The sequence below is a fragment of the Pyrgilauda ruficollis genome, unplaced genomic scaffold (genome assembly GCF_017590135.1).
Source record: "Pyrgilauda ruficollis isolate IOZ18807 unplaced genomic scaffold, ASM1759013v1 scaffold24, whole genome shotgun sequence".
Lineage (NCBI taxonomy): Eukaryota > Metazoa > Chordata > Aves > Passeriformes > Passeridae > Pyrgilauda > Pyrgilauda ruficollis.
Genome location: NW_024523648.1, coordinates 15,978,616 through 15,992,176, shown reverse-complemented (window position 1 = coordinate 15,992,176; position 13,561 = coordinate 15,978,616). Strand labels below are relative to the sequence as shown.

General features: G+C 35.5%; 1 protein-coding gene across 2 annotated transcripts in view; it reads right to left on the bottom strand.

Moving 5' to 3' along the window:
* The window catches only part of LOC121354808 (utrophin-like), a 256,297-nt gene that overhangs the window by 87,977 nt on the left and 154,759 nt on the right, over positions 1 to 13,561 (bottom strand). For both annotated transcript variants that reach the window (XM_041469722.1, XM_041469723.1), the window contains exon 42: positions 1,753 to 1,882. In XM_041469722.1, coding sequence (XP_041325656.1) covers positions 1,753 to 1,882 — 130 coding nt within the window. The remainder of the gene's footprint in view (positions 1 to 1,752; positions 1,883 to 13,561) is intronic.

Below are 13,561 nucleotides of genomic sequence, written 5' to 3'. Positions count from 1 at the left end.
CCATGAGCTTTCTCACTCATGGTCTTCACATCTCCTGCCTCCTTTCCACTGCCGTGGAAGACATAATTGGATGGGTGGGAGTTTGACTGGTAGTCAAGACTAACTCATCACATGCTCAAAAAACTAAGTCCATGTAAGTACTGAGCGTGAAGAAGAAAGAGGAAAAGAAGTTCAGTGCACATGTATGAGGCTCCCCAGCCTGAACATGACAGGTTTCTAAATACGATGACTAGATCAGACATGCACACATCACTTGCAGACCATGGATGTCATTGCGATGCAGTTTACCATGGTCATCAAATTTCCTGTTATACTGTTCTCACTGACATTGTCATAACACAAAATAATAATAATTTTCATCTTAATAGACTGGATAGCAATAATTTATGATGCATCTTATAATCTGAAGTTTGCGTTTGCAGTTTGCATCCCATCAATCAATACTGACTAGATCATTGACACCAAATCCTATTAGAAAATGAGCATTTTGCATTGGCAAGGTTTTATGTACTGGCATCATTTGCACTGAGAGGTTCTATGTTTTTGAGAAGAGAACCTGAAATTTCAGACTTCTGTATGAAAGAATGAACAAATATACAAAGAGCATCCTTACTTTTCAACTGCAAGGTTTCTTGTGATTTAGACCAACTAAAACATTGGAGATGCCATAAATCAAATGGATTCGAGAGTAAAAAAAAACGGAATATTTTCAGGAGTCAGGAGCTCAAAACAGAAGTAAAGCGAGTACCAGCAGCACTAATCAATGAGATAAATGGTTCATTGGCTTTAATCACCAGCTATTCAGACTTTGTGATAAAGTTGAACTAGGGAATATGAAACCACTTAAAAATTTGTACAGAAATAACACAAAGTATGGATGCAGGAGATTAGTAGTTTCCACTGAACAAACTTAAGAAGTTAGCAATGGAGATGTATAACATGATGTATGGAAATAAAAAACTAACTCCTGATAAAAGCAGGTATACTGTAATTTTGTAAATTATACAGAACAGTAAATTTTGTAAATTATACAGAACCTTACAGCAAATAACAGTTCTGTAAAAGCAGATTATTACCTTTTCTGAGAACAGTTTGTGTGTAACTAAGACTTCATAATGCTGTAGCTTATATCAGACTGTAGAACTTACAGAGATAATTTCCTATTTTGTGGGGGAGTGGAGAAAAATTAACTTTTTGCAGGCCTCTGATATTTAGAGTAATATCTCAACAAATACTATGCAAAAAACAGTTTCTAGCATAGCTGTGGTTCCATTCCTCAGCAATGATTCACCCAATATTCAAATCTTAAGGATTCTGTAATGACTGCCTTCCTAAAGCAAATTTATTTTACTTATAAAGAGATACACTACTAAACATGCTTATTTCTATTTGTGGAGAAAACTTTGCAACAGACATATGGATGTTTGAATGGGAATCCTTGAAGTACTATTCTGACTACATTTAAGGTGCATATGTTACTATGTTAAGAAAAAAATTTCACTGGTGTTTTGAACCAAAAATTGGAAAAGGCAGAAGAGATGTTTCTACTTCTTCCATTAAAATGTTACAAATTTCCATTGAAATCTTACAAAGCAGGAAAGTAACCCTTGAGTCTAAAACACTGAAATAAAAGCCATCAGGATGCCATTTAGAAAAATCTGAGCAAGTAACTGGGATATAAAATATGTACTAGAGACATGCAAGTCCTGTCTCTCTTTTTTTGACCCTCCCCAGCAGTGAGTATTTTCTGACCTGTTTTTGAATGCAAGCTCCTCCTTGGTTCCTCAGGCCCCTCAATTGGTTGGTCAGCAAGGAAAACTCGTGCCTGGTCCACAGCGTTGAGAACAGTTTGTTCTTTTTCCTTCAGTTCACGCCTCAGTGCCTTTTGAGAATGGAAAGAAGAATGCATTTGTAACTTGACTTTGTGAACAATATCATTTTTTCTGTTTTCATCTCTCCAAGCAGACCTGCCTAGTGAGTGAGTAATAGCCAATGTTAATCGGACTGCAAGATAAAAATGCAAATTTTACAAAACAGAAGGAGCAAGAAATTGAGGCTGGAAGGGTAATTTTTAGGAAATTGACTTGAAGAGAGGAATACAAGAAAGGTGATGATGGCAAGTTTAAAAAAAATCCTAACAAAACAAATTACTACATTAAAATTCCATTAGAAACTAAATTTAATGAGTTTATTGCTTTCAACAGGATTGCTAATATATAGTAGATTGCTACAACAATGTTTTCTTTTTTGATACCTGGAATAAAAGCAAATTGCATCTACTAAGAGTTCAGTAAATTATTTTACATGCGAAGGTGAATTGAAAAAATTGTTAACATTCCTTAGAAAATGAAACATCTTGTTTCTGTCCGCTATTTACTAATATTTTTAAAATTTAGAAAAAATGTACCAGAAATTTTATTGTGATAACACATTCTGAAAAAGCAATATTCTCACCTAATCAAAACATATTTTTATCTTTATTATGCAGAAATCCTTTGAAATATATATACAGAAAGAAAAAAAAAACATTTTTATGTAAGACTTTTTCATGGTGGTAGAAATAAATTTCAGGATACAATGGTCTCCAGCACTTATGACTTTAATAAAGGTTTAAATGTAACCAACCTTTTTAAAACAAAAGGTTATAAGTAGTCAGCTGTTATGTTTCTTATGAAGCATTTTCTTCCACCATAAATCTGTCCCACCTAGAAGGAAACTGCTTTTCCTGGCATTTTTTTTTTTATTATTTTCTACACACAGAAACACAAAAGAAGATACTTTAAATATTATTAGAATGCTCTGCTTACTTTTTACAATACATTTTATAGTTCTAATTTAAAAGTCAAGGTTTATTTTGCTGTCACAATTTGCTAAAGTCCCATTCCAGATCAAAAAAAGCAGTTAGCCAGTGCTGACAACATTATACAACAAAATGAGTGTTCTACTACAGAACAGTTTGAAAAACATATACCATAAAAGCATAACAAATGCTGTCTTATTGTTTCATTACTTAGTCTCTTGATGCCACAATCACAAAAAAACACCCTCATCTCGACTTCAGCTTAGCAGGAGGCAAGATGTTATTTTTCCTCCCTCCTCACCCAATTCATGCCTTTACCCTTCTCATCTTTCCAAATCCTTCCATTCTATTGCTTCAAATAAAATACATAAACAAACATGTAAATAAATACATAACCCCAAGAAAAACTAAGCACTGAAAATACAGTAACCTCCATTACATTTAGGAACCTGCATTATACAGTCCAACTTTCAGTAAGCATTAACTGTTGTATTTATATAAACACTCTTGAGAACAGTGTTCTCTGTATACTTCTGAATAGCAATAATGTTCTTTGTAGGATTCAGTACATACTGCATGCAGTAAAAAATGAAAATTGCCATTTAAAAAATAAGCCTTCTTTATTAAAAAAAATACAGAAATGGAAGTATTGTAAAAGCAACATTCTTGAAGAATCTCTTCAGTTCTTCACAGTATTTATCAATATTTTAATTTGACATTACACACACTAGAATAAGACCCTTTGAATCACCCACAGGTTACAAATCATTAAAGCATTCTCTATGCATGAATTTCTTTCAAGAAAGAAGGAAGGCAGTATTTACAGCTCAAAAAATTCCCCATTTAAAAAAGACTTTTGGTTAGCAGAACCTGTGTGGATGCATCAGTAAAATATAATGCATTTTATTTTCAAAAACTTTGTCAGAAACAGAGGGCTGATCACTACACTTTGAAGTGGGGAATATTTCTAGAATTACTTTTCTCCCCTCCATACAACTTCCAAAATATTTCCAAAGCATAAAAAAAAAGGGAGGCTATGTCACATTTTGAGTATGCTAAGAAATTCCAGCAGTTAGAAACAATCTAGAGATAGATCTCTTTTGCTCTGTCTGTCCTGTTTACCCTCACATAGTGTGTTTCATCAGTTTCTCCTGACCCTCTATAAAACTTCAATCAAGTTTGACCTAAGAGACCTTGGATTTAACTCACCAACATCCTTGCCATTGAAGTAGTTCAAATTGAAGTTGACAGCACAAAAGATTTTAAGAGTTTGGCCCATACAGCTCATCAGCTATAAGTCATCCATAGCAATCCTTATCAATATTTTTGATAGAGAACTCTCTTAGCATAAAATAAACCATACACTGAATTAACACTACTAAAATCATTTAGCAGTGGAGTACCTTGAGCACACCACAGACTTCCTAGATTATGTTTAGTTTTGGTTTTTTCTTATACCACAGGTGCAAAAATAATGCACTCAGGCTTGCATAACCTTTTCTTAGCAGTACTCAATATACTTCTCTGTGTCTCTCTGCCAGTAAACAAGAAGAGCAATGAGACTACACACTGCAAGGATAACCAAGCATACCAATAATACCAATAATCTTGTCCCAGCAAACCTCTCTGCAATAGAAAAAAAAAAGAAACCCACTTATAAATCTGATCTTGAGCTGAAATATCATCTGTCTTGAACAGACAAAATAAAGATTTCATTGGAAAAATCATATCTAGAAGAACACTACAGAGTGAACGTAAGTCATAAAAAGCCCAGCAAGGAACATAAAATCTACAATACTGAATTTGCTGATTTTAAATGTTTTTATATAATAAGAAATACAACTACATATGTCAGTGGTTTATTTAGTCTTTCAAGAGATACCCCTCCACTAGCTATTTAGAATGGATGTGCCTCCTTCACTAGACAAGGACATTACTTCATTCTCCTTTTGGCATTAAGAACTAAAACAGTTAAAGCATTTGTAAGCTTTGAGTGGAGCACAGGTTTTAGTAGAGGGTGAATTCCTCTCCTGTTGCTGGCAATGTGTTTCAGGGAGGAAATAGGAGAAAATTAACACTAGAGTTTTGGTATAGATTCAAAGGTATAGATTCAGGTGTAGGTGAAGGTATGGCAAAAAAAAACCCTTGAGAAGCATCTCAAAACTTGTCACTGAAAACTGTCCACTAATAAGCTAAACACATGGATGCAAATGTTGAGTCCTGTTGAGTATGCAGATGTGAATACAAAATGAAAAAGTGAACATTGACCACAGAGATAACACCTTTATTTTGCACACACTATGCTTTTTTATGTTTACAAAAGCAAAATAATATTTTAAAGTTATATTGGTCATACAAAAAGGGGCTGTACGCAACTTGGGCAGTAATTCATACCACTGTATTTCATACAACAATTATAAACTGCAAAATTACTGTGTACTTTAGGTAATGATTTAAAATGAAAGCTTCACTTCCCTTAGTAATCTGACAGGTGACAGACCATTAAAGCCAATGTCTACAGTTTACACAGTTCTGTTGCATTTCTAAGTCCATTGTTACTTTCTACATAAACCAGGCCATGCAAGAGTTGGAGAAACCAACACTAATTTTAGACATTCTTGATTCTTATAAAAGAGGGGGGAAAAGTCCTCAAAACCTAAAATCTGATGTGCTGATACTGTGTCAACACAAACTGTTTTCATAGCTGACCCTAAACAATGGCCAAAAATACTTTACAAAAACCTGCTTTGAAAAACAGTCTTCCGCTGGTAGGTGGACATGTGCTTACAAAACTAGAATCTTGAACTATTTTATGCAGCATGAAACAAAGCAATAACTACAATCAGCACTGCAGCATTCATTCTGTAGGTATGAGGTCTCAAATTAGCCAACTACAGTGGACAACGCAGGACCCAGCTAACACAATCCTCTCAGGAAAGAGAACAGAAGGGCCTCCATGATTTTCAGCCATGAGCCAGGGATTTACTCTCCATTTTGATTTGTTCCTCTTTCAGTGACTCTGAAACACACGTTACTCCCTTTATAACTCTGAAAATGCAGACAGATAGACCAGTTGCTCTGTTAAACCAAGATAATCGAACCTATTCGCCCTCTCTTCATTAAAGATACATCTGATTTCTAATATAAAACCCAACCCTTCTTGTAAGATTTTTAAAGGAACTTGTCTAAACCAGGGCATTACAAAATTTCTGCTGGGAATGCTTTGCAGCTGAAGTATTTTCCTCTCTTGGAAAATTTAAAAGCTCCAAAACTTTTGCTATTGTGATTTTTACACTGTTTAGTGTATCCTGAAAGTACCTATGTCCTTCAGCTGCACCTTTAAATTGTTTTTTGAGCATAATAAGTGGACTTCCAAAATTATTCACTGTTAATTTGCAGTCTCTTTTTCTCTTTTGAATTGTACAGAATAATTCAAGGAACAGATCTGCTTAATAGTTCCAACAGATGAAGGCAAAGCTAATTTCAAAGAAAACACATGGGATGTTTCTTAAAAACAGAACATATTTAAATCAGGTCTCATTATGCTCTCTTTCAAGGAAGTAAAGATGCATGTTATTGTAACTCATATCAGTTCAGCACACTGTAGCCCTATGTGCCAATCAGCAGCTCCTGTAGCATTTAATTACTTATTCATCTTCTTTCTGCAGCCGGTGCTTGAAAAACTCCTGTTACTTTTATACACTAAAATGAAATGGAAAAAAATAATCCATGGCATTAAGAGGATGGGAAGAATAAGCAGGATGATTGAGCAAACTCAGAGAGAGATGAGGAATTGTTTATAAAGATCATACAGAGATAAAGGTTGTGACTGAGTCTCTGCCAGCTGTCTCCACCACTAAAGAACGAACTAGAAAGAAAATAAGCATGGCATGTTTAAAAACTGTTCCTTCCTGTCAGATACTATTTAATGGAACATATACACATAAAATTTCAAAAGTGTTTTGGTCTTTGTATACATCTCCCTGTAAAAGTCAATTTTATGTGTCTATCCCGTCTGATAAAGAAAATAGTCAAATACAGAGTAATATTTAACATGCAACCCACCATGCATTTACCTTCTACTACTTCATACAAAATCTATGTGGTAAGAGAAATAATGAAGGAGAAAAATGGTGCCTAATGTACAACCATTACTACCTAGAGATACAAAGACACATGTAACACATGAGACTTTAAAGATGAGACAGTATCCTACATGTTCTGATAAATCAGCAACAAACAGTGACCAACACCAGAACAGGGGAAAAAAAGAAAATATGGGGGGGGGGGGGGAAGAAAAAAAAAGAAAAAAGAGGAAGCTCTTTGCCTTCATAATAAATATATATTGAGTATTTTAGATTTATTTTTTAATAGAGGAATCTAAATAGACATCTCAAAAAGGACCACAGAGAAGTGCCAAAGGCTGCATTTTTCTAAATTGTCTCTCAGTTTACCATTTGCCACTTGCTCTCTCTTTTGCTGTACTGTCAATAAAGAGTGTGCAAATAGGGTGTCAGCTACAAGGGTTCAATGTGAGTGTAGACCTGGAAGTCACATCTACAGCAAATTCCTCCTTTTTGCCTGCATACACAAGGAAACTAAACTGACAGAAATTTAAAAGCATAGATATGGGCAAAAGAGAATTAGACTGTATGCTGGTGATCTCTTACCAGAGGCAAATAAATGTGAGCTTACTTAAGACTTTTCCTTTGATTTATGAAAATAAATGCTTCAGGCCAGAAATATGGGTACTTTTTTCACTGAGATTGTCTTGTCTCTTGCTAATTTCCCTTCTCTCTCTGGAGGAGTGCATGTGCTCATGGCTACTCACTAAAAACACCACCCGCCTCTGAATATGCATTAACAGACGCCCATTACATTAAATAAGCATCTAAAACATATCTCAAACAAAGTACCTTGCAGTAATGCAGCCAAAGAGACAGAGGAAGTATGCTGTATGCTGTATTACTGCTGCTCACGCTTAGAGACAAGAAACACAAAGCTGTCACTGACATTGCGTAATACAGCCAAAGAGACAGAGGAAGGAAAGTATGCTGTATCACTGCTGCTCACGCTTAGAGACAAGAAACACAAAGCTGTCACTGACATTGTAAAAACCGATAACCAGTAAACTGAAATCTCAAACTGCATCTGTATATTCCTGCAAGACACTTCAATATAAGGAAGGGTAACGGACTTCTGAACTTGTTACAGCTCAAAACCAGCAAGGCTGTACAAAACCAGTAAAGCTATCTCCTCCATTTTCATCTAACAGCATTTCAAAATCAGGAGAAGATGTTTGGAAGCCTGTTTGGAAAAGCCACACTTAAAATAACCTCATCAAGCGTTGAAAGGCCTCCTTTGTACACTAGAAAAGAATCCACTACTACAGCACAAAGGCAGAAGTAAGCTTCATTGCCACACAGATTGCATCAAAAAAAGACATTAAAAAGCTATTCTTAAATTAAAGATCAGAGGGCTATGCTTTTTCTTTAAAATTAAACTAATTTTTTTTTCACAATTAGTTTTCCAAGAAAGAACTTAGTCTTCTCTGAAGCAAGAACTGCAAGTCCTACATTCCCTAGAGATGCTACAGGACCTAAATCCAACCAGATACGAAGGGAGACCCTGCTTAATTGAGCAAAGGTTACAAAAAATGGGGCATAATGATGTTCATTAATATGTTTTCCAGCACCAGTAATCTTACGTAACTTGATTTCTTATTTCTTAGTCCACTGAAAAGAGACTTTGTGTTTCTAGGTCAATGATAACCAAGACTTGGTTGCCCAGAGAAGACTGGAAGCTCAACAGAGCATAGTCTTTAGGGACTGGAAAACACGGAATGCCTAAAGGCTTTTCCTATATTTTTTTTTCTTTAAAATTTATTTATTTTTGTTGGGGGTGGGATGTGGTTTAAATACAATTAAGAACTACATTGGGGGAAAAAACACCACACCATGCATCCTTGAGCTAATGCCAAAGACATTATCGTCAAAAAGCTTTTTCAAAAATAAATTATTTTTTTTTTTAAAGTGAAAAGACAGGCTTCAGTGTGCTAATGTGAATTCTCTACTGAATCTACTACTGAAATCCCCAGAAATATAACCACTCTGGCCAGCAGAACCCTTTCGTGATTGGTTTGCTGCTCAGTGCATATCCACTGAACTTACTTTGTTGGCTCTTTTTATCTTCTTCAGGAAAGCAATTTTTTTATATTCAATCCTTACTTTGTATTTCACTGTACCATGAATACTACAAAAGTATCATACAAACAGCAAAACAAAATCTGGTAGAATATGCCTATTTTGTTCATCCAGCTAGTTTCTAATATAAATGAGCATATTTTGATTTAAATTGTTTGTGATATGACAGCTAAAAAAGGGTATGAGAATCATTAAACTTGATGGCTTGCATAAACTACACAAAAGCAGATTAAAACAGGCTTGGTTTACAATGCTATCCATAGGAAAAAATGTTTTGAATGGAACTTTTAGAAAAAAAATCTGTTTAACATATCTAATCAGAATTTAATACAAGAATCCATACAGACTACCCCAGAGACAGCAAAAATGCCTGAATCAGTGTGGAGACTGAAAGAGGAAGAGAGAGGGAAGCTGTTGCAACTTTCTACTCTTCATGTGGTGGATAAAAAGTATTTACTTTTACACAACAGCAGTCATCACCCTGCTAGCAGTGGAACCAATTTTCAAATGCCAAACTGCCAGTAAAAACACATTCAGTTTTATATCAAAATGACTATAGTGTGCTTTTGGTGAAGGAAAACTAATCCCACCAAACCCTACTATGGAAGCATGACAGCTATCAGATATCAATAACCTTGGAAGACTTGACCTCTTTTTATTCCTGTTTTTATTTATTTTATAGTAAACCAGTAGTGTCATCAGAGGCATTTTCATACATCTCTGATCAACAGAAGGCAGGAAGAGAACTAACCCTCTCTACTTGCTCCATTTTTCTTTTGCCCATCTCCCCAGACTCTGCTCCTGGCTCCTGTCAGAAACAGGACAACTACTTTTATGTAACTTAGGGACAAACCAAAACCTTTAATCTAAAGTATACAAGAACCGGTGTCCAGACACAGGGGACTGACAGGAAAAAATCAGCAAAGATAAAATAACATTTTAAACTGTCTGCCAAAGAACCCTGAAAAAGTCCACAGGAAAAGATCACTGTACAATGCCAAGTAAAGCATTGCACTGAGTCTATTTCAAAGACATTTAAAAATATTATAGCCTCTAAAAAGCAACCTTAAAGACAAGGCAATATACCATCAAAAAAGGACCCTCCAATTTCAGATGAAACTGTTTTATAAAGCTGTCTGCAGAACAGAAGTTACATTTCTTCCACACTCTTCAAAGTTGTACCTCCTTTGAAGAAGCAAAGGAAATTTGTGTCCTCAATGCTAACTCTAATTAGCTTCAAACTGTGTAACTGTGGACTGCACAGTGTATAACTGGGTAGCTTTGGATAACAGTTAATATAATACTGGGTAACTTTGGATAACAGTTACATAAAACCCAACAAAAGAGCTTGTGGTGGGAACACTCAGCATCAAACTACATCTTTTCTTTATGGGTAGAAACTGATATAACTTCTCCTTTTTATATCAGAAAATACTCACAGAAAAAGGGGGAGGGATAACACAAAAAAAGCATTATTCTGTTTATGCATCCAAAACATGTACCGCCTCCAGCCTGACACAAGACACACAAAACATCTGCTGCATATTAAATGGTTTATTACTTAACTGAGCATGAGCCCTCAAATATCCTGTTAGCACTGCCTATTTTCCTGCACCCTCAGCAGTAAGCCTCTATCTCCAACATAAGAGGGACACATTCCTCTTTGCTTGTTTGCTGGCAACAGACTGGCTTCGGTTTGCTCAGGCTGTGTGATTGCTGAGCACTGATGAACTGCCATTAGTTTCCTGCTTCAAACTGAAATGATGCCACCATTAACAAGTTGGGTGCTGCATTGTTGTTAAGAGTAGTTAAACTCAGGTCACCTTTTGCTTATTTTGTGTGATTAAGATTTCTCTTTATTTCTTCAAAAAACCACCAATGGAACAAGTCAAATATGTTTGGTATCATAAGCTACCTCACAGTTAAATGGTACCTACCATATTAATGCAGATATCTTGAGAAAGACTTTTATTGATTACAGCTCAAACTCAATGCACTTAAGAGAAACTTTGTGATATGCAGCACTATGAATATTCATTCAATATATAAAGATAGGATGCACTTTGTGAGCATGCCCACATCTCCTGAGAGGTTTCCTCTACATCAGCCTCCTTACTGCAAGAGTACATCAGCATCCCTGACAGTGACTTGTGATCACCAAGAAAAATATGTACTACACAGCATCACCTATAAATTATAAATAACCAGATCACTGGAAAAAGTCTCAAGGGAGCCTCTCCTGTATGAAAACTGTGTAAGGGGAGGAATATTCCCTTTAGTGGAGGAGGAAGCACAGGCAACATAGCCCAGGTGAATATTGAAGCAGAATAAAATGCTAGGGACCAGTTGTAATTTGAGGCTAACTCTAGTGTTCCTGTTCTGTATGCATGCATGCATACATGAGAGAGGACTGCTACTGGAAATCCTTTCAGAAGCAGAAACCCTGTCAACATTAATTACTCCTCTTTCTTATAAACAGTCACTTTGGTTTCTCTTTGGAAGCAAATGGTCCAGACAGACAACTGAATAATCGCCAAACAGTCAAACTGTCTTCCTCACCACAGTCTCCTTCAATCTCCCTTGTAGCTTTTTGCTCTCAGCTCTTCCACTATGGCTTCCCATTTTCAAAACTATTTAAAACGACAGCAACTTTGTAAAGCTGTTACCAAACAGTTTGTTACTGTGACATGCCAGATTACACTGGATCTCTGCTTTGTGTCACTTCTCCAAAATTTCCAGTTTCTGGATTGTGTGCTAGTATATCCAACATCTGCTCACTACAGAAAGATTACTGTAAAACCATTACTGAAAAAATAAGTAGTGTTTGAAAGAGGAAATACACTACTTCAGACAATTTTCCAGCACTTATGAGAGAGTCATGAGGAAGGAATACCCTAAGGGCAACATGACTTTCCCTTCTGCTTTAGTCACCTCCTTCAGCTCATTCTAGTTGCCATCAGAAATAATGAACATGAAAACAGAACCTGGCACCTATGCCATATCTGTAAAAGTCAATGGCATTTAAGAAGAAAAACAAAGGCAAAAAAGGCAAGCCAAGTATAATATTTCATATATTCTATGGCACAGCAGCAATGCAGTAGGTATCACAACATAGTTGTGGTAGGGTTGGATTTTTTTATTTTTTGGCAGGGGGGCCAGGTGTGTGTTTGCTTTAAGTAGCAGAGAATTTTCCCTCATCATGAGCCACACAGAACATGAATAACAAATAGATTTCTGCTGGGAGTTTAAGCCCTTTGTCAAACAAGACACCCAAACTTGTCCCAATATGCAATAGTGTGTGTTGCTTTATTAGTTCCATTTATGCCTCTGCAAACTGAACTTGCCCAACACAACAGCCTAGATCAGTCTTTGCATTTTCAAACAGATGATCTAACGTCTCAAAAGCAACAGGAAATCCAGCTGGACCTGAAAATTCAACTAAAAGGATAAGAAAAAAAAAAAAAAAAAAGAATATGGCTGCTTTCAGACAATTTAAACAATGAGAAATTCGTTAAAATACTGCTGGGCATTCAGTACACATATATTAATACAAAACACTGAGCAAACCCACTTGAAAATTGTCAGTGTTTTCCAAATAGTGTTCCATCACAGGGTTGTGCCCTCCTCCTTAACACCTGTTTGCTATTTGATTTTAACAATCTGCTTGGGGTTTTATTCAGTAGAAAAATACTGAAATTAAAATAATCCAGGCAAAGTTCTGCAAAATATCCATGGACAATAAAGACAAAACTTTGCCTTATTTTTACCCACTGTAAGTTCTTTTAATAATTGTTCACATAAACCGTATACCTTGATTAAAAATAATTATATAAAATTACAGTTAAACTGGAAAAAAAGAAAAAAGGTCCTAGTGAAACTTATTGCAAAAGTTGTCATAAGCCATTTTTTTGGGATGACTACAAAGCGGCTTTCTGCCCATGAGAAGAAAGTAATTTAATATAACTGACAGTGATTAGAGGTCAATTAGAGAAAGATACCAGAGCTTAAAAGAATATTTTTGTGAAGCAGGGCTATTTAACTCAGCTCCACAAATACTTGCCAATATAGGGTGGACACATCAGAGAGATCAGAAGACAGACTTATTACTCATGTTCTCTCACTCCATTTCCTTTCTCTGCTTTGTTTCTCCCTATGACAAGCTTTTTTATTTGTAGCTCTTCAGGCAAAGAATTGTAATATTTTATATATAGTAGAACCAGCATGTATTAAACAGGATTTCTTGTTCTTTAGAAACAGAATTTGAAACCACAAACAATTTCTCATTTAGGAAAAAAAAAAAAAAAAAAAAAACCAAAAAAAAAAACCCCAAATATATAATCCAATTGTTTAGTCCTCAATATGTAGAAACAAGCTTTATGCCATGGCAAAGTTACCTAGCAAAGATATGGAGAAAAGTAAAAGCAATAAGTAAAATACTGAAGGTATAAACAATATCACTGAGAACACAGGGAATGTCTCAAAACCAAAAACTCTAATTGGCTTTAGTGACTGAATGCCGAAGAATACTTCAACACATCTGCAACAATTTCCCAGAAAT